The 20892-nt window shown below is 67.3% G+C and overlaps 1 protein-coding gene across 1 annotated transcript in view; it reads right to left on the bottom strand.

Moving 5' to 3' along the window:
- Positions 1-930: 930 nt before the first annotated feature.
- Positions 931-20892, bottom strand: part of ZNF469 (zinc finger protein 469) — a 51009-nt gene continuing 31047 nt past the window's right edge. The window contains exons 2-3 of the mRNA XM_036834690.1: positions 17317-17376; positions 931-13553 (exon numbers count right to left, since the gene is read on the bottom strand). Of these exons, the coding sequence (XP_036690585.1) occupies positions 2246-13426 (11181 nt within the window). The 5' untranslated portion in view covers positions 13427-13553; positions 17317-17376 and the 3' untranslated portion in view covers positions 931-2245. The remainder of the gene's footprint in view (positions 13554-17316; positions 17377-20892) is intronic.

Below are 20892 nucleotides of genomic sequence, written 5' to 3'. Positions count from 1 at the left end.
AGTCTGGGGCAGGGCCTGGATGCCCCGTCACGTTTCCGGGGATGCGGATGCCGGCTCCAGGCCGCCCGAGGCGTGGTGAGCCGATGGGGGGGCACCCAGTGCCGTGGACCCAGTCGGCTCATGGGTGTCCGCCACCACGTCCCCAGATAGCCTTTCCCCAACGCAGCTCCAGCTCCACCCACCGAAAGCGCAACTCCCAGCCCGCACCACTGCGTAAGCCGCTGGCTTGTTCCCGGCCCACGGTAGGCGTGGAAACGCAGGCAGCCAACCTGGGCGGGGGGACTCGGTGGGAGCGGCTGAGACCGAGAGAGAGGACAGGGCAGGGCGTCCCTGGCGGAGGGAATGGCAGGGTTGGGGCCTGGCAGGACAGGGGGAGTGCGTAGGGCGGTCGGGGGCCGTGGGCTCGGCAGTCTCGGGTCACGTGCAGGATCCCTCCCTGTGGAAGGGCTTGGCGAGGCTCCCCCCACCCCCGCGCCCGGCACGTGTTGTCTGGGGCCTGCTCTGAGAGACCCCGTGTGCAGGCGGCTGTCAGGGGCAGGACGGGATCAGGGTTGGTGCCCGACTCTGGACGGGCCCTGCCTGCCATCCGGGCGCTTGTCCCAGACACGGGGGTCTTCAGGACACGTGGGCCCCAGGGGTCTGGGCCTGCGGTGGGAGTGTGATCCCTCCTGCTGCCTTTGCTGCCCTCTGGGTCCCCTAACCCAGCTGCGCTAGTTCCTTCCTGAGAGGGTCCCGCCCAGCGCTAAGGTGCTGTCTGCACCGTGTTAACAAGTCTGGGGGCTGGTGGGACCCCTCTATGGCTGGGGCGGCTCTGCAGGGCCAGGTGGCCCTGGGACGGGACGGACGAAGCGGCGGCTCGGGGGGGCAGGCAGGGTGGGGCTGGCGGGAGGACAGAGGCCACAGAGGAGGTGCCCTGTGAAAATAGTGGACATATATTTGACAGCATGGATGCACTAAGATTTTACAACCTCAGAGCCCCCGGGTTTATTCATCAGCACTAAAGAGGCACTCTGAGTGGCACACACACCTTCTACAAAGGCAGTATGGGCCTGATTTGGTTTCTTTCGAAATATCAAAATTAAAACTTTTGACATACACACATTGCACCCAAGGCTAAAATGAAGAAACAGAACAAAACAAACCACAAACCTCAGAGACACCTAAGAACAGAAGGAAGCCTCTCCCTGCCTCCTGCCCCCGTGAAGACACGATTCTGTAGAAAGGACGTGCGAGCCAGCCCCTGGGCCGTGTCAGTGCGTGAGCTGCCCCTGACTGGCTGCTCTGACCTGCCCGTGGGGCTGGAGCCTCCCAGAGGCGGCCGGGAGCCAGCGAAGGGCTTCTTAGGCCACTGGTGCCTTGGGCCGCCCGTGCGGCACACTGCGCCTCCTGGTCCGACCCCACCCCCCAGGTAAAACAAATCGAGGAAGCCTGTATTCACATTACAACATGAAAATAGCACCAGGATCGTCAGAGTAAAATTGCTGATACTTGCAGCAGAGAGCTCCACGTAGAAGGAAGGCTCTAGAGAGGGCAACTGCGGAGGCTGGGCTGGGGGTAGTGCGGGTGGGGAGGGAGGACCAGGGGTCAAGGTGCACTGGAGATCGGCTCTTCCGTCAGTGGCACGGACAGGGGCCGGCACGACCCTGTGGTCAGAGAAGGCCTGTTGTGCTCGGCGGTGGGGGGTGCGGGGGGCGCCGGGCAGCTCACAGATGGCTCTTCTGCCCCCATCTGATTTCTAGGGTCGCTTTGGAATTCCAGCAACAGCAGCAACGACACTAAGACGGAGGCTGCCACCACACGACCGGCGGCTGCCTCAACTTACTTCCTGCTAGATGACACAGGTGGGGTGCCCTGTGCAAACCTTTAAAGCGAGGGGTTCTCTGGCGTACCGGGCCTTGGCTGTGGGGCACACGGGGCTGGGGTGGTGGTGAGCGGCTCTCTCTTTAACGTCTTGGTACTGAGAAAACAGCTGCATGGTCTCAAAGAGGCTGCAGCTGGCCCGCCCCTCACCCTCACCTTCCAGCTAGAAAGGGATTGCTGTCCACCCTGTTCAAGGCCCTGTTCAAGGCATCAGGGTCGCAGGTCTAACACCAGAGTCTGAGTATCTGCATGCTATGGCAGGTGGATTAACATGTGGCCACCAGGCAAACTCTCGGAGGACTGGAGCTCCTCAGCATAGACCAGGGTCCCCCATTTGCCAGTTCGTCCCCAGCCCCGCTCCCAGGCACGTGCTGGCTCCTATAAATTACTCCGAAGCATCCTTTTTTAAAGGGATCTTGAAGCTGGTTAGTCTCTGCCCAAAAAGCTGGCTGAGGAGGTGGCTCTGGGACTCGGCTGTCCGGCAGGCCCGGGGGTTGGGGGGTTCAGCACCGAGGACAGCCCCGCCCCTCCTGGGGGGCCTATGCAGGGGTCTGGCCTGGGGGAGGGCCTTGCCCAGCCCCTCCTTGCCGCGCCTGATGTTCCCTTGGGCATGGCCGGGCTCCCCCTTCCGCGGCTCTGAGGGCTGGGGCGGTGTTGTGCTGCTCTGGCCACTGGGCTTGGGCTTGGCAGGGAGCACGCGGCTGGGAGTCGCCTGCTTCCGCGGGGCCCGGGGGGGCTTGTCAGGGCCCGGGGGGCCTCTCCCTAGGCTCCCCACAGCTTCACTCCTGGTTGGCCCCGGCGCCCGGCCCTTTCTCTTCTTCTCACTGCTGTCCCCGTCCTCCCTGGGGCCCAGGCTCCCTCGCGGCCCCTGGTCACCAGCTTCCCTTGGTCCCTTGGGGTAGCCCTTGGCTGGGGCTCGAGGGGGGGCCTTGTCTGGGGCGGGGCCCTGGCCTGGGCCGTCGGGCTTGGCTGGGGTGGTGGCTGTCTCACTTTGGAGCTGCCCGCTGGCCGGCTGGGGCTGGCTGCCGCCCGCTGCCTTGGTGCCCTGCCGGGGGCCTCCAGCGCCCTGGGAGCCGGGGCCCGGCTTGACTTTGAGGGTGGTGGGCTTTGGCCTGTCCTCAGTGCCATGGGGGAGCTCTCTGGGCATTGGGCTGGGCACCGCCTTCTTCAGTTGTACTGGGAACTTGGGTGCTTTGCTGGGGGTGGACGAGGCTGACCTGTCCTTGGACGAGCTCTGGCAGCCCCCGGGCTTGTTGGCACTGCCTCTGTGGGAGGGGCCTCCTGCGCCCCCGGCAGGCGCCACGTGACACGTGGACACCTGCTTCTCCTTCCAGAGCAGAGAGGGGGCTTCTGGGTGATGGTCAGGGGCACACTTGCCAGGGGCACTTGGGGTCCTGTGTTTCCCTGAGAGCGGGCCAGCTGCCCTCTTTTCCTCTGCGTCTTGGCCTCCGGCCCCCGGCTGGGGCAGAGAGCCCCCCAAGGGGAGAGCCTGCTGGAGGAAGCGCCCAGGGCTGCCTGGGGAAGCCTCGTCCTCGGAACTCTCCAGGGCCTGGTCCGGCTCGTGGCCATCTTTGCCATCAGCCGAGGCCGCCGGGAAAGGAGACAGAGACGGGGGCAGGAGCTCCTGGAGGGCAGAGGGCAGGTCGCCGCCGCCGACCGGGTGGCCCACGGGGCCTGTGGGCCTCTCTGGGGTCCCGGGCTGCCCTGCTGTGGTGCTGGGAGCTGCCTCCGGGCAGGGCTGGGGCAGGGCTGGGAGGGACCGCTCGCTCAGGGTGGGGCCGCTGTCCCGGGACAGAGGCCGGTCCACGCTGGATCCGGGAGCGCTGCTGGACGCGGCCACCCTGCGCCGTTTGCTGGGCAGCGAGCCCTCTCGGGCCAAGGCCTTCTGCCCGGGGGCGCCGGGCCTCCGCACGCCGCGGAAGGTGAAGGGCTGCTGCCCCCTCCTCCGGTGTTTGTCCATGTGCCGGTCGAACTGCTCCTTTTTGGCAAAGGTGTAGTTGCAGGAGCTGCAGACGAAGGACCTCTTGCTGATGTGCGTGACGTTGGCGCAAAGCTCGCAGGCGTACAGCGGGGTGTGCTGCAGCTCCAGCTCCCCGCTCAGCCCGTGCTCGCCGCCCAGGTGCACGCGCAGCTCCTGGTGCTCGGGGTACACCCGGGGGCACTGGGGGCACAGGTAGACGCGCTGCGGGCTGTGCACCGCCAGGTGGCGCTGCAGCTTGAACGGCTTGGGGAACCGCTTCCCGCAGTGGTGGCAGTCGCGGGCGGGGTCCTTGCAGTCTTGGTGTACCGGGACGGCTGGGAGGGGGGACTCGCTGTGCGAACGGCCGTCGGGGGACAAGCCGCAGGCTGACGGGCTGCCCTGGGCCGAGGCGCTGTCCGGGTCGGAGCCGTTGGCGCGGGCCTTGGGTCTTGGCCTCTCCCTCGGGAATACCTTCCCAGCTCCCACATCCGCCCCTGACGCCTCCGCGGGGCCCCCGCCTGCCTTGCCGATGGAGCGCTTGCCCCGGTGGGGTTTGGAGACCTGTCCCACGATGCCGCTCAGGAAGTGCGTGACCGCGCCGTCCCCCTCCCAACATCCGGGCAGGTCCCCCAGGGACCTCCGCGCCTGCCCCTTGCGGGCGAAGCGCACGGCGTGCTCACGCAGGTGCTCATTGTACATCCAGACGTCGGCGACCTCGCGCCGGCACATGCCGCAGGCCCACAGCCCTGCCTTGCTCTGCACGTGCTTCTCCTGCAGGTGCTCCCTCAGCAGCTCGCGGGAGCCGAACCTGCGCTCCACGCACATGTAACAGGTGGGGGGCGGCGAGGGGCTGTGGGCCAGCTTGTGGAGGTCCAGCTCTCCCAGGCCGTGGAAGCGCTGAAAGCACACCCTGCACTTGTAGGGCGCCCTCCTGGCCTTGGTGGGCCGGCCTCCGCCTGGGGCCCTTCTTGCCCCGGCCGCCCCCTCTGTCCTGCTCTGTGGGCCCTGGGAACTGGCCGTGGCCTTGAAGTCCAAGAGGCTGGCGCCGGGCAGACCTGCAGGGTCTTCGCAGGGTCCTAGGAAGCACAGGCCCTGCATCTGCAGATCCACGGCGCTCCCGGGGACACCACACTCGTAGTGCTCTCGCTCCAGGTTGGGGGGCTCGGGGCTCACGTCTCCCGGAGAAGAGGTGGCCTCGTCGGCGGGGGCCTGCAGCTCCAGGCCTCGCCAAGCTGCCGGGACCATGTGCAGCTCAGGGATGTTTTCTGACGGGTGGTCCTCGGCGCAGCAGGGGTCCGCCTCCGCGTGGGGCTCCAGGGCCCACAGGCTGGGGCCCGCGGCCCAGGGGTCAATGCCGGGCACCTTGCTGCTGAGGAAGCCCTCCAGGAGGAAGGACTCCGGCAGGCCCGCAGCCTCGTCACCCCACGGGTCCTCGTGGGACAGGCAGAGCGAGCCAGAGTCACTGAGGTCTGTGGGCAGGCGGGAGGAGGACAGGGCGACACTGCCCCCTGCCTGGCTGCTGGGCTCGGGCCGGGGAGGTGGCTTCGACTTTTTACAGCGCTTCCCGTAGACACGGGGGTTCTTCTTCCGAACCAAGCGGTCTCCCAGGGGGAAGAGCTGGGAAAAGGAGGCCTCATCATCAAACAAGCTCAGAGGGTCTCTGAGATTCGGGCTGGGGGCTTCAGGAGCAGTGCCCTCCTGCTCCTGGACCCCCTCTCCTGGACTGTGCAGGGGGTCCTGGAGGCAACTGCTGATGGTGCTGCCTGCTTCAGAACCACGAGTCTCGGGAGGGCCCTGCGGGTCCCAGGGGGGCTCACGCCCCTCCCAGACACCTTGCCCTGATCTGCTCTCGGCCACTCTGCTGTCCCCTGCACGTTTACCCCCAGCTGCCCTCGACGGCTCTTTGCAGATGCCAGACATCCTGGTCTCTCGGGGTCCCGCGCACCCTCTTGCCGAGGCTGCTTTCCGCCCCACTGGCCCTTCTGGCGCAGGAGGTGCCCCCTCCACCATCCCTGGACAGGCCACCCGATCCCCAGGAGACTTCCGTGCAGGCGTCTCCTCCAGGTCCGTGGCGACGAGAGGCGGCTGCGTGGACTCAGTCTCCTGCTCTGCCTCTGGTGAGAGGTGGCGGCTCGGGAGAGCCGGGCAGTTGGCAATGGCCGTTGATGGATTCCAGCCTCTCCTCCCTGAAGTCACATCTGCAGGGCCCTGGAGACCGCTCTCCTGCCGGAACCTTCTCGCTCTTGGCTTTCTCGCCCTCTTGCTGGCTTTCCCCTCTGACTCGCTGGGGAGGTCTGCGGGCGGCCTGCCCCGCCTCTGGCCCCCGGCTTTCTTTGTCTGTTTGGATCGGGGCTCATCCCTCTCCAGCTGGTCCTGTTTCCTGGGCTCTGCAGGCCTCACGTCCACCCCTTGCTTGACCACGTCTGGGGGATGTGGTTCCCAGCCGGGGGGACAGCCTGGTGCTCCCAGAAGGCGGAGCCCCCGCCTAAGCCCCTTGGACATCTCGGGACCCAGGGCATCCTCAGGAGCCACAGAGCCGCGAACAGCGGTTAGCCTACCGGCCTGGCTGGGGTCTCCCACCAGGCGCCTCGGTTTCTCCTTCCCCGGCGCCCTGCGGCTCTTCTTCCCGGGTGGGTGGCATGTCTGGGGAGCAGGTGGGGCCGCTGGGCTTGGCTGGGAGGCAGAACCCCTGTGCAGCCCATGCTTCCTGGCTCTGTGGCGGCTCAGGCCCGGCCCAGAGCGGAAGGAGGCCGCGCAGACCTCACAGGTCACGGGCTGCCCGCTGGGGGCTCCGCCCCTCCAGTGGCCGTTCTCAGTGAACACAGGCTTCTTTTTAAAGCCACGAGCCTTCTGTCTGGGGTCCTGGGGGCTGAGGGGATCCCCCTGGGGTCTCTGGTGGAGGCTGTTTCCGAGGCTTCGGGGGGAGTGGGGTCTGGAGTCGCTGGCTGTGCTGCTCGGAGTTGTGGTTCTGCCCGGGTGGAGCTCTGTGGAGGGGCAGGTGACCCGCAGAGCCCTGGTGCCAGCTTCGGGTGCCTCTGTAATGGCAGGGCGCCCGGCCCTGGGCCTCTCTAGGCCCTCCTGTTCCTGGAGGCTGGCCTCTGCCTCGCCGTCCTGGCAGGTGTGGGGATCTGGCCCCATGGCCCCCCGTGTGGAAGGGTCAGTGGGCACAGCGGTGACACCCTGGCTTTCCCTGTTGCCTGGGGGTTCTGAGGAGGGGCCCTTGGGCACCCCATCGGGGTGGGTGCTGGACAGGGCTCCCCTGGGGTCTGGCCACTCGGCCCTGGGGCCTCTGACTGCCCCCAGGCCACCAGTGGTAGGGATGCTGGACAGGGCAGTGGCCTTGACGGTCACTCTCGGGGAGGTGGCCCTCGCTGGGTGGGGTGGGGTGACAGAGGCAGGAGCTTCCCTTGGTCTCCCTTTTCTGGAACCCTCTAGGGTTCTTGCCATGCGACCTCCAGGGCAGTCCCCTCCATGGGCGGGAGTGAAGACACCGACGAAGCTGGGCTCCTTGGGAGGGTCTTCCAGGGGGCCACAGTCCCCCCGGAGAGGGCGGCGAGCTGGGCCTTCCTTGGGGCCGCAGGGATCGGGGGTGGCTGCAGAAGCGGGCGAGGGGGTGCGGCTGGCCAGGTCCCTGGCGGGGGGCGCTGGGCTCTCGCCAGCGAACAGCAGATGCTTCTGAAGGCCTGGGCCAGCTACTGCCTCTGGAGTCTGGTCCTCAGGCCCATCTTCCGTGTCGGTTGCTGCCAAGGCTGGGACTGAAGATTCTGCCTCAGAGTAGGTGGGGCCTGGGGTGGCCCGTGCCCCGTTCCAAAGGCCCACGGCCGCCCTGCTTCTCTGGAGCTGCCCGGCTAGCTGGTCCGGCTGCCGCGGCCTCCCCCGGTCATCTGGCTGCAGTTGGCTGGCTCCGACTTGGCTCTTGGGCTTCTCGGCCTGGCCGTGTGAGCCCGGATGTCCAGCTCCCTCTGGCCCCAGCTGGCGTCCGGCCACAGCAGGGACGGCTGTCGTCTGCACAGCCCCCGGGAAGCCCCGGGCAGGGCTGCAGGCCATTTTCCCACCTTCCACACTCTCCTTTCCCGGATCTGAGGGGTCGCTGTGCTGAGGACTCTGGGTGTCATCAGGCGGGGGCCCCTGGGAGCCCCGGGTGTCATCTTCTCTCTCAGCCGCTCTGGCCACCAGGAGCTGGAGCTGATGAAGGGGGCTCGAGGCTGGGTCCTTGGGCCTCCTGCCGGGGCTGCGGTCGGGCACGGAGGCACGACGTGGGGAGGCCCCCGCCGGTACAAACTCCTCGTTACCCTCAGGGCCAGGGCCCCCTGCTCCTCCTGGCCCACCTGTGCTGCTCACAGAGTGTCCCTTGGGGGCACTGTTGTGACTGGCACCAGAATGTGGGGTGGCACCCAGGGGCAGAAGCTCGGCCCCCCGAAATGCCAAGCCAGGTGCCGGTGGGGCAACAGGGCTGCCGAACGCTTCCAGCTCTGAGGGGTCTCGGCAGGGTCCAGGTGCCTTGTGGGATCCCGGGGAAAGCCCCCCTCTCCGTGGGCAGGGAAAGAGCAGTGGGAGGTCTTGGCTGTGCTGTGTTCTGGTGGCCCTGTTACCCTTAGGAAGTGAAGCCTCAGGGTTTGGGCTGCACTTCGCTAAACTCCCCATGTCCCACGGGGGGTCCGGTAAACAGACTTCCAGGTGGGCCCCGAGGCCCCCTTCGGCCCTGGGGAGCCCTGTCTTGGAGACCCCGGCTTTCTGCACTGGCCGGAAACTGAGGCTGGCCCCAGTGGGGCCGAAAGGACCCCCAGGAACCACGTCCTTGTGGGCGCCGGGGGCCAGGGCTGCTTCTCCAGGGTGGAACGAGGGCCACTCCTCCTGGGGGCTCCCTAGAGCGCCCCCCGTGGTGGCCACAGTTGTTTCGGCCCCCTCCGGGCGTGGACGCAGCTCCCCAGGACTGGTGGCGCTGGCTGCGCACGGCTCTCCCGGGGCCTCCTGAGCGCCTTTGCTTTGCAGCTGACTCTCCAATTCGGTGACCAGCCTTTTGATCTCGAGCTCCTCCTCAGACAGGTCACCGCTACAAGCGGTGCTACATTCGATGACCTTGCCGGGCAAAGCGGGGAGGCTGGTGGCCACAGTCCCTTCACTGGGACACCTCTGACTGAATGCCTTTTCCCCTGAGAGGCCGGGAAAAGGGCCCAGATGGCCAGGCGGCACGGGGGACACTTCCTCCAGCAGGGACCAGCCCTTCTTGGGCAGAAACGAGAGGAACGGTGGGTCTTGCTGAGGTCTCCTTGGGGGAGGGGCGGCACACGCACGTGGCACCTGGGTGTCCCCGTTCCCAGAGAGGCTGCCATAGACTGGCGGGTGGAAGCTGTCCCCAGGCGGCCCCGAGAAGAGGGCCGTGCGCTCCAAGGCCGGCGGCGATTCGGCTTTGCCTGGGCCCGTGACGACTGTGTAGGGTGTGTTCCTGGGCGGCTTGGGCTCTTGGGAACTGGCATCCTCGCCATCCTGGCAGAGGCCTGCCCTGATGGCCGGCGGGCTGTCTGGGGCTGAGGACTGGGAGCCCAGGTCTTCGTGGCAACAGCCAGCCAGGTCTTTGGGTCCGAGGAACAATCCGCTGGGAGGGCTGCTGTAGGGCTGAGGCCCCTTTTTGGCAGCTGGAAGCCCCACGGAGTCTCCAAGACCAGGGGTCTTCAAACAGAGGGTCCTGGGTTCGGGGTGGGCCATGTCGGCTGCGTTGGCCGCGGGCACCAGTGATTCTCCTGGCGGGGGGGCAGGGGGCTCCTCTCCGTCCTGGGAGACGGCAGGCTCTGAGCACCGGGGTGCACCCAGCGCGGGTGAGCTCGTGCGGGCCAGCACTGCGTCCTCCTGGCGGAGCTGTGGGCGCTCTGGGGCTGGGGGGCAGGGGCCTCCTCCCCCACAGGTGGCTGGAGGGGAGCTCAGAGCCTCTCTGTGAAGTCCTGCGGCATCAGGGGGAATGTCTTCAGCAATTTCAGGGCTCTCGGTGTCTTGGGGGAAGTCCAGAGAGGGATGGCTTTCCTCTGGGGTCTCGGCGCCCGTGAGACCCTGCAGGAGACGCTGGGGGCCTCTCTGCTCAGGGCCCACTCCAGCCTCTGGGCCGTGCGACGGGCCCTGGGCCTCAGGACCCTTGACGGGACCTGGCCACGGCCCGCCCGGCTCCTCTGGGCCCGGGGAGCCCCCAGGCCTCACGGCCTCCTGCCTCACGGCCTTCCTGGGCTTCTGCTGCTGTCCGCCCTCTCTGGGACCCGGGGCCAAGTCCACTTCCTTCCTCTTCTCGCCCCGGCGCCATCGCCGGCCGCTGGGGCGGGGCCGGCCTCTGAAGCGTGAGCCTCGCAGCCGCGGGCCATCCTCCTCCTCAGACTCGGAGGCGCCGTCGCAGTCCTGGGGTCCGCTGTCCGCGGTGCCCGGGGCTGGGCCGCGCTTGCCCGCCCGGTTCTTCTGCTGCACGATCTTGTGGATGAGCTCCTTGCTCCAGGTGCCGCCCCGGGCCCGCCTCCGCCTGCAGTCCTGGCCGGGGGACAGTCGGAGGCGCCTGGAGCTCCGGGTCTCCACCAGGAGGGCCCGTCCCCCTGGGTCTGCGTGGCTCTTGGGGGCCTGGGTTCTGAGGTCCCGCGGGCGGGACAGGGCCGGCTCAGCCCGGCCTTTCCTCCTCGGCCTCAGGCGGCTGGCCCTGGAGCCCCTGCCCGGCCTCTTGGCGGTGCTGACCGTGTCCAGCTCTTTCTGGAACAACTTAAACCGCTTTCCTCTTCTCTGCTGGCCGGCCAGGCTGGCCCCATCTGCCTCTGAGGGCGCTGGGCCCAGGGAGCGGGTTTTGGGCCTGGGGCCGGCCGCGTAGCCCCCGTCGCCGGGCCGGGGCGGCTGGGGCTCCAGCGGGGCAGCCACTGCCGGGAGCGGGAGCTGGGCTTTGTTCTCTGGCGTTGCCCCCAGCCTGGTCTTGGGGGGCTGCCCAGTGGCGGGGCCCCTGGGGCCGGAAGGCTCGTCGTCGGTGAAGACGTCGATGAAGCTGCTGTCGATCTCAGGGTTGTCTGACTGGTACTCCAGGCCGTTGAGGGCCTCCGTGATGAGGCTGTCCAGCTTGGCGGCGTCCTCCAGGTCCAGGTCCCCTGCGGGCAGCGGGAAGGGGGCGGCGGCCGGGCTGGGCAGGAAGCTCATCCTCAGGGGGTCGTCTCTGCCGTCGGGCCGGACGTCCCCACCCAGCAGGAAGGGCGCTGTCCTGGTGTGGCTGAGTGGGCTCGGGGTCCCGCGGGCCGGTGTCTTGGGGGCAGCCAGCGCGGAGGGGGTGACGGGGGGCGTGGGGAACCCGGGGGGCTGCTGGTGGCCGTCCTTGGCCCTGGCCGGCATCAGGCTGCAGAACTGCCGGTGCCCCAGGAAGGCGGCTAGGCTGCTGTAGTTCCGGTCACACTGCCTACAGGTGAGCAGCACATCCAGCTGGTCCAGGCTGGCGCTGCTGAGGGGGAAGTGGTGGGCGGAGTAGGGGGGCGGCTCCTGGGGGAAGCCCTCCAGGCCCACGCGGCCCACCTCGAGCCCCGAGCTAGGGAACGGGGTCTCCTCCAGCCCCTCTGTGGGGAAAGGGAAGGCCTTGAGTGGCTCCGGCTGGTAGTGGATGGGGAGGGCGTGCGAGGGCTCGGGGGACGGGAAGGGGCTGCCGGTCTCCTGGGGGCGGGTGGGTGGGTGGAAGAAGGCGGAGGGCCCGAGCGGCCCGGGGAGCTGGCTCTCATCCGAGCTGGGGTTGGCTGGGCTGCTGGACAGAGGGGACAGCGACGAACAGGTGCTGCTGGCCGTGTGGGTGGCCGGCGAGGGCAGGGGGGACTCGCTGGGGGAGGCTCCCACCACCCTGGGCGGGGGCGGGCCGGGGGGGCCCCGGGGGGAGGCCTGGGGCTGGGCCGCCCCGAAGAACGGGGGCTGGGCTCCAGGGTCCTTCAGCCCGTTGTAGGCGAACAGCCCAGGGGAGCCGCCGCTGTGCTGGCCCGGGCTGTTTCTCAGGACCGCCAGCTTCTCGCCCGGCCCGGGCGTCTTCCCTGCGCCAGCAGCCAGGGCTCCCTGGCTGGCCCCCTGCCACTCGGGGACTTCCGGGGGGAAAGACAGCTGGCTCATCATCTCCATCTGGCGGGGGCCGGGGCCGGCGGCCGGGAGCACCTGGGGCCAGGGCAGCGGGGGGCTCTGGGGGAGGCTGAGCTGCTGGCCTGGGCCGGGCTGGGCTTCGAAGAATGCGCCCCTGGTGGTGGCCAGGGGGCCCAGGGGAGGCGTGGGGTAAGGGGCTGGGGCGGGGTCCCAGAGCGGGGGCAGTCTGGCGGCGGGGGGCCCTGAGGCAGTCAGCTCCGTGTCCCGAGGCCCTGGGCTGGTGCCCACCCCGCCGGCTCCGGGGCTTCCATACGCCTGCCCGGGAAACTGCCTCTGGGCCAGTGAGTTTGGGGGCCCCCTGGGGCTCCCCAGCCCATCGTGGGCCGAAGGCGGCCTCTCAGGGAGCACTTTGGTCATGCTCTCGTGCAAACTGTCCCGGAAGGTGGCCGCGCTCTCCGAGAAGGGGCTGGGGGCCGGGCGAGCCGCACCAGGGGGAGGGAGCGCACCGCCAAGGTCGCCGGGGGCGTTGAGGCCGCCGGGCCGGCCGGGGTAGCAGGGCAGGGCCGGGGGGCCCGAGCGGGCGGGCAGGGGGTAGGCTGGGCCCGTGCCCACCGGCTCCTCGGGCCACACTCCCCGAGGCTGGTGGAAGGCGAACACCAGTGCCCTCTCGGCGTACTCGGGCCCGGCTGCGTCCTCGGGGAAGGGTTTCGGGCCGGCTCCGTGCAGCTCTGGGAAGGGGTACTGGAAGGCAACCACCCCGGGGCTGCCGCCTTCGGGAAAGGGCTCCGGCTCAGCGGGCGGCACCCCGAAACTAGCACCTGGGAAGCTGTTCTCAGCCGTGGGAGGCCAGGCATCGGCCCTGCTGGCCTGGAATTCCACGTAGGAGGCCGGCCGGCAGGGGCTGGCGCCGCTGCTCTGGGGGGCCCTGAGGGGCGGGGGCCCAGGGGTGGCGCTCGGTGAGGTATAGTTGGTGGAGGTAAAGCTGGAGGGGGTCTCCTGGAAGCACTTTTGGAAGCTGAGCTCTTCCGGGCCCGGTGAAGCCTCGGCCCTGGGGGGGCCAGGCCTGAGACGGGCTCTGGTTCCTTGGCCCCGGGGGGCCTCGGCCTCTGGGGGCCGGGGGGCCTCTTGCTGCGGGCCCTCAGGGGTCTTCTCGCCCAGGGCGGGTTTGGGCCTTGAGCTGGCGGCGCTCAGACCGTAGAGCTGCTGGGGGCCGCTGTCCAGCCTGCTCGCCCGCCGCGCGCGCGCCTGCACCAGGCTCCGCCCTGCTGGGGCCTGGGGGCCGCTTCCCTTCCCAGGGGCGCTGCTCAGGGACTGGGTTCTGGGGAGCGGGGCCTTGGGCCCCACCTTCCCAGCCTGCCGCACCTGGGTCTCAGGGCTGTCCACGGCTTGGGCCCCGCTGCCCGTGGCCTTGGTGGTCCTGTTGGCTGGGGCACTGACCTCACTGGGAGGTTGCAGGGGGCCCCCCGTGCCACTGGCCGCTGGGCAGGGCTGCAGGTCTCCGGTCATGGTTGGGGGTGGCGCTCCGAGGGGCTGCTCCCCAGGCATGGCCCCTCCGTCCTGGGTGCTAGGAGGATGCTGTGGTCCGAGGCGGGCCGCGGAAAGCGGGCTGGGCGGACATCCTCGCCCCTCGAGGGGCCCTGGAGGGGCCTGCTCTCATGGTCCTGAGTGGAGCCTGCAAGGAAAGGACAGAGTGGGTCGGGGACCGTGGGGCTTCGTGGCTCCCACCGTGGCGTGGCAGGCTGGGAGCGGAAGCAGCGGGCACGTAACCTGTACTTTTAGGGGAGGGGGCTTGGCTCCGTCGGCACCTTGAGAGATGAGAGGGGAAAAGAGTTGCTGCCAGACTGAGAAAGGGCTTAGTGGGGGGGCGGATTGGGGTTGGGGAGGAAAAGGAAGGAAAAAGAAAGAAAATACTGTTGGGGCCTGAGATCTGAGAAGACCCCTGGCCACCCCCAAGCAGCCCTGCTAGGCACCAGCCAGGCCCTGAGCAGGAAAGCCCCATGTGGCATGTGGCTCCCAGACCTGCAGTGGCCCCGTGGTGGGGTGACGGGCACCTGATGGCCAGGGCAGAGAGCCTAGGAAGGACGGAGGGGGCGTCTGGCTGAGGCTCCCACCTGGTCCTTCACCTGCCCCATCCCCTGCCCCTGGGATCACACAGGACGGCCTCAAGGCCCTCGCCCTGCGGACCCCTGGTCTCCGGAAGGTTCCGGCTCCTTTCTTGGGCCCCTGAGCTGAGCTCCTGTTTTGGGGCACACGTATCTGGCCTGTGCCTGTGACCCTAGCCCAGAGCACAGCCCCATGGGCCTCTGGAGAAAAGCCCTACCCAGAACACTGAGCTTTTGGAGCACTGGGTGAGGGGAGCCCCCGGGGGCATGGCCCTCACCCCTCCCTTCTGTCTCCATGACCCCACTCCCATCCCCCTAGCAGCTCTGGGGGGTCTCGTCCACAGAGCAATCCCGGGGCTGGCTGTCAGCGTCACCGATTTTCTTGGCTCTCCCCAGACGGTCCCGGGAGCTCAGCCCCGTGCTAAGGCCACCAGCTCTGAGGTCGTGGCAGAGGCTTCCTGACCCAGGTTGGGCGAGGTTCCGGTGCCGGCCAGCAGTGGTGCCACGTCGCCCCACCGCCGCCCCCTCCTCTGCCAGGCCAGCCCCGCCTTTGGATCCTCCCCATCCCATCAGCCTGGGGGCGCCCTCCATCCTAGGTAGAGACCTCCCCCCTCCTCTGGGCTCCACTGCCCGGGGCAAGTCCTCAGCTTCCCTTTCCACATGTGGACTGAGAGCCCTTGGGGCAGGGCTCGCGGGTGGAGTCTGTTGAATGAATAAATGATGGCGGCAGCAGTAGCATGAGCTCCTTCCGGGCCCTCACTGCGGGCCAGGACACCGAGCACTTCCCAACCACTCCCCTGGTCCTCACAGTGGCTCGAGAGGTCAGGAGCGCTCCTGTCATCGCTGATCTATGGGTGAGATTATGGAGCCCAGGGAGGTGGGTAACTCGCCCAAGACCTCACGGCTAGTGAAGGACACTGGGGGTTCCTGCGGGGCCTCCTCCCAGCCCCACACGGCCCTGTCTCCGGGCTCGCCCGGGCCACACGTGGTCCGGACACCTGCTCAGGGCCGGGCTGTGCCCGGTGTCGGGGCAGCAGCAGCCAGGGCCCCCAGGACGGCCCCCGCACGAGAGAGCTGTGGGGGCCAAGGGGAGGGCGGGCCCCTTGTGACGCCGCTGGGGCAAGTCCCTTAGTCGCTGTGTGCCTGGGAAATGGGTATCCCAGTGCAGCCCCCGGGTGGGGCTGTTGCAGAGATGACCCTCTGCCAACTCTGGATCAGCCCCTCGTGGGACGTGTGCTGTTCGGGGTGGGGGGGGGTTGCCGACTCGCTCTGTTGCCGCCCGAGCCTGGGCCCTGCGGGCGAGTCTGCATCTGCTCCTCTGCCCGCGCCCGGGGCCTGGAGTCTGGCGCACGGTAGGCGCCCAGGGCTGGGGAAAGTGGGTTTGCATGCCCTTGGAGTAGTGATGGTAACAGCCTCCCTCGCAGGGCCGTCCTGAGGTTCAACAATGTACAGAGCCTGGCCGGCCGCTGGCACGCAGGGGCTCCCCCGGATGCCAGCGCCTCCCGGGCCTCCGTGTCCCCGTCTGTGCACGGGCTGCTGAGCTGCTTCTCCCTCGCACTGCTTGAAGCCACATGAGAGTTGGGGTCTGTCGGGGTCACCTGGGCCGTCCTGCGTGAGTTTTTAAGGAGGAGCGGAAGCCCTGAGCCCAGGCGCCCCTCCCCTGCTCTCGGGCACCTGCGGCCTCGGGCCCGCACGCTCGTCACTCTGAATGCCAGAAGCCCGGGCTCTGCCCAGAGGGCTCCCCATTGGGCTCAAGGCGGGAAGACTGCATCATGACCCAAGAGTCCGCTGTGCCCTGTGGAAGGACTGTCTGTGTGTCCTGCTGCAAGCAGGACAGGCCACATGGCGCCTTCTGGCCGCTGAGCTGCAAGCAGCAGTGGCTCATGCTTCTTTCAGGCAGAGACGTTCAGAGCCAGGACTCGGGGATCGCCTTGCTGCCTTTCAGGGGCCGAGGTCACAGGCTGTGGTGGGCCAGCCGCCTGGCTGCCAGGAGCACTGCCCACCTCCTGGCCCCCCTTCTCCATCGGCGGAGGGGCATGGTCGGACCTGCTGGTGGGAAGGGTCCTTTCAGTTCCAGCAGCTGTGAGTTAGCTGCTCCTGGTGGAAAGGCCCCATATGGGGGCTGACCCCTTGTTCTCAAGTTCAGGTTCACACGGCGCTTCTGGACATCTGCCCCATGCCCAGCGTCCAGGGGAGCAGACACAGCACAGCTGTGGAGACCTGACCCTGGCTCAGAGCCCCTGGATGACCCAAAGAGGCTGGGCATGGGGGGCAGTGGGCAGGGAGCACCTACTGCATGCTAGGTGGGACTTAAACTCAGGGCCTGGAGGGTCAGGGGAGGGGGCTCCTGCGTGGCAGGCATCAGGGGCTCTGAACCCACTTGGGGCTGGTGTCCGCCCCTCCCTAGGAGCAAGGAAAGAGCAAGGAAGGAGCAAGGGCGGGCTCTGGTCTGTGGGGCCTCTGCGCCTGAATTTGCCAGGTAGTGAAGCCCAGGGGCCAGGTGGGTGGATATGCAAGGGTCCCTGAGAGGGGCCTTCCTCACCACCCCTACACACACTGCCCCGGCGCTGGTGTGAGGAGTGGGGAGGGCCCAGGGCTTGGCCTCCCCACAGCTTCTGGAGCTTTCTGGGGGTGGCCGGTCATGCCCAAGTAGCTGTCAGACACCATGGAGGCCCCGCAGGTCCAGGCTCCGAACTGTGCCCCCTGAGAGGGATGGGTGGGCGGGGCTCAGGCCTGGGAGGCCAATGGCCCTGGTCCTGACCCCCCGGCCCCTCCCCCGCCTCCGCTGGGCTCGGGGTCTCCACCCACGCCCCGGGACTGATGCTGGCCCCTAGAGAGTGCAGTGGACAAGCTCCTCACGGGGTGTTTAGCAGACGGTGGTGGAGGGGAACCGACGTATTTCCCTGTTAATACCGTAACCGCTAGGTCCCGTCACCCCCCGAGTCCTGTTCTGCTCATGGGCACAAAGCAGATGTAGGGCGGCTTGTGCGGAAGGCTGGGCAGGGTCTGAAAACAGGAATAAGAGGCTCATTTGCTGGTTTGAATCAGCTGTGCTGCAGGCCCCTCAGGAAAGGAGGGGTCTGGCCCGAGTGGCCTGATGAGCTGGCCAGGGGACAGAGCGTCAGGTGACAAGCCCGGCCCAGGGCTGCGGTTTGGAGCCAAGTGCCGGCCCTGACACTCGGCTCCGGAGGTGGCTCCGGGGAGGCAGCTTGGAGCCCCCGTTACTGCCTGAGTGAGCGAGACGGAAGGAGACACGGATGGCGGGGCGGGGACGGGGCAGCTCCGGCCGCGTGCGGCCCGCCAGCCTCCACTCCAGCGGCCCCCTCTACGCACCTGGGAGTCAGCCCTCAGCTGGGTCGCCGTGCAGCTTCCACGGGGATGGGGATTTCTTGGCTGCAAAGAAAATGGGAAGCATGTCAGCATCAATCTGGTGCTTGGCCGCGAGCCCCGGGGGGGCGGGGCCCGGAGAGAACATGGAGCCGGCGGAGCCCCAGGAAGCCGACGCGGGCTGCGGGGAGGTGGGTGACCGCAGGAGGCCCGTGGGCAGCTCAGCCCGGCCCGGCGGGTGGGGGAGCCCTGCAGGGGTGGGGTCAGCTGGTCGCCTTCCTGCTGGGCTGATGGTGATCTTACGTTTCTTGTTGTGGTATTTCGTGTGCATAGATCACACGTTCCTGTGGCTGAAGTTCTGCAGTGAGAGGTCTCCCCCCTCCCGGCTCCCCCGGCCCATGGACCCTCTTCCGCTGCCCTGCTGGGTCAGCACACGGGGCAGCTTCTTGTGTTTCCTTCCAGAGTTTCTTGATGCAAATACCAGAAAATATGAATAAATATTCCCATTCCCCCCTTTCTTCAATAAAAGATAGTCTACTATACGCACTGTACTTTTTGCATTAAACGGTGAATCTTAGAGGTAATCCTACAGAACCTCATAAAGCGACGCCTGGCTGACGTCTGCCTGTCCATTGCTCCACCCACACGCAGCTACGGAACGTTCTGCGGAACGGCTACTCGTATACCCAGATCCCTCCGGACGGGTGGATGCTAGGTTGTCCTGTTTGGGCCTTTACAAATAGCAGAGCAACGAATACGCGTAAGTGAGACCAGCAGGATAAACCCAAAGAAGAACTGGCACCGTCAAGGGCAAATGCGTTTGTGATTTGGAGAGAGATGGTCAAATTAAGCGCTATTGCGGTTTTAACATTTGGCCACAAATTCTTTCATCCTCCTCCCTCCAAAAGGTGGAGCCCAAATCCCTCCCCTTGAACAGGGGCTGGACGTGGCGACTCGCGGCTAACGCACAGAATACACGCCCAAATTCCGAACCCACGGAAACGGTGTATAACGGTTCATTGTTTCGAGCTGCTGTGTGTCACACAGACTTACGGAACTATCGGGACAACCCTTGGGGGCTGTACTGACTTGCATCCCTCCTGACAATGTGGAGACTCCAAGGCCTTAAAGTGAGTCCCGGCGTCACAGGGCGGGACGCGTGCCCTTACCCGGAGGTGGGCAGGCCGAGGCCTGGGGAGGCCTGTGCCTTCCCTGCAGCTTCCCATTTGCTCATTCATTCATTCACTCACTCACTCACTCATTCACTCACTCACTCATTCACTCACTCACTCACTCACTCAGGGATCTCCACGTTTCTGCTGGATGATGGGCCAGGCGTCGGCCACACAGTGGTGAGCGACTGATTCTGCCTCTGCTGTGAAAAGTCAACAGGAACTATGGATGAGGAAACGAAGGCTCAGAGAGGTTGTGTGACTTGTCCAAGTCACACAGCATGTAGTGAACACGTAGGGGTGTGAGGCAGGCCCCTGGGGACCACGCTTGCCCCGTGCAGGACAAAGTGGCTCTGCACCTCAGTCCCCGCCTCGGGGCCCCTTCTCCTCCCTGGGGCGGCCCTGCCTCCACGTGCTGACCTGTGGGCGGAGCTCATCCACTCCGTCAGCCCCTCTCCTCTGTCCCAGGATGGTGGGCCTGACGTTCTCTGCCGGCAGCACCCCATGCTGGCTGCCCCTCCGGGGGCACAAGGGCCCATCTTGGGTGCTCAGACTGTGGGGCAGGTTGGGGACAGCGTGTGCCCGGGTCTCGGGTTCCCGCCCCTGCCCAGGCTCTTGGCAAAGCCCCTTGGTGCTGGCTGGTGTGGGTTTCAGCAGGCCGGGGGCCCCTTTGAAGAGGGGAGATCCAATCCCCCAGATCCCGGCCTGCCCCCAGGAACCCCACGAGTTCAGGCGTCTCCTTTTCGCTGGGAAACACCACCTGGCCCCAGCCTCTGGGTAACTCAAGCCCGCGGTGGTGCTGGCTGGCTCCAGCTGGGGTGTGGGCGGCAGCTCCTGGTGAGGGGCGTCCCGCCGTGGGCCTTGGGCCCCTGCCCTCCGGTGTCCCCTCCCCATGGACCCCAGGCCCTGTACGGTGTCCAGCCTCTGCTCCTGACCCTCTGCCCTCACCTCCCCTCTCAACCTGCCCCGTTTCAGCTGGGGCCTCTCCGTGCCCTCCTCTTCCACCTTCCCGATTCTCACCCACTTCCAGGGAGACCGTGGAGGGGGGTGGTGTCAGCTGGGCCCGGGCTTGAATCCTGGCTCTGGCACCTCCTGGCTGCAAAATGGGGTGATCACAGCTCTGGTGTCAAAGGGCTGTGGCCAGGGGGTTGGATGGAACAGCAAATCATTCACGCGGTCCTGCACGCACTGAGCCTGCAGATGTTTGCTCCGAATGTGGTCACTCTTCCTCCAGGCTCCTCTCCAGCCCACCTCTTCCAAGAAGCCCTCCAGTTATGTGTGTGTCCACCTGCGAAGCAGGTATGATCTCGGGAGCCCTCGGGGGTGGCACTTTCCCCCCACACCGGGGAACTGGGCAGCTCAGCACACAGATGGCCCTGTCTGGTCAGAGCTCTGGGCCCCCCGGCCTTAGTTTCCCCAGCTCTAGACGAGGGGCTCGAGCTGATTACCCCTCAGGCCGCCCTGGCCCCCATCTTCCATGACCCGGTGACATTGCCGCTTGGGGGCCCGGCCAGCACCTCGCTCTTGCCCTGCGGCCTCCGCGGCCTCCCTGCTGCTGACGTGCCCAGATGTGGGAGGGTTTAATTTTCCTGTTATGATGCTTTCTCAGCAGGGTGGGGCTGTACCTTCTTAACCGGCAGGGGCCAGCCTTCCGTTTCCCATCCTGCCAGAGAATGAGGCCACACGGCCCAGTGGGGTAGAGGCGTCTGCCCTTTCGTCCCCTCGTCCTGTCCTGACTTTGTCCCAAATGTGTGCTGAAGCCCTAGCCCCCAGTGCCCTTGGAGGTGCTCAGGGTTGGATGAAGTCGTGAGGGTGGGCTGTGTACCTGCTCTAGCCCAGCCTCGGCCCGGCGGCGCCCGTGTGTGGCGTGGCGCTGGGTGACAGGACGGGTGTGCAGAGGAGGGCACGGGTAGGGGCAGGCCCAGGCTGCTGTCCCCTCTCCTTCACCAGCCGTCCCTCCCCGAGGAGCTCACAGCTTTAGGGGACGGCGCCGAGGCAACAGCAAGGACCACAGAGGACAGGGCGGACACCGCCTCGACCTCATGGCCTCCCTGCAAGGTCAGCGCTCACCCCCGCTACAGCCGGGAACAGAGGCTTGGAGAGGGGAGGTCGGGCCCCAGAGGGGTGTGGGCAGGCACAGGCATCGTGACGCCCGTTAGGACGGAGATCGCAGCAGCCTGTCGTGAACGGGGCAAAGGGAGCGAAAGGGGTCTGGCCGAGGGGGTCGGGGACGTGGGGTCGGAGAGGCCCCTGTGAGGAGGTGACCCTCAGCGATGCGTGGCCGGGCCTCGGGTGAGGTCCCTCTGGCACAGCGTCGGGGACGGGTATCCCGGGTGGGAGGCTCGGTGAGGCTGGGGCGGTGAGTGCACGGTGCTGGTGAGGGGGTGGGCCAGCGCGGGTTTTACTGGCG

The sequence above is a fragment of the Balaenoptera musculus genome, chromosome 19 (genome assembly GCF_009873245.2).
Source record: "Balaenoptera musculus isolate JJ_BM4_2016_0621 chromosome 19, mBalMus1.pri.v3, whole genome shotgun sequence".
Lineage (NCBI taxonomy): Eukaryota > Metazoa > Chordata > Mammalia > Artiodactyla > Balaenopteridae > Balaenoptera > Balaenoptera musculus.
Note: the sequence above shows the minus strand (reverse complement) of the source record. Positions and strands in the feature narration are given on the sequence as shown.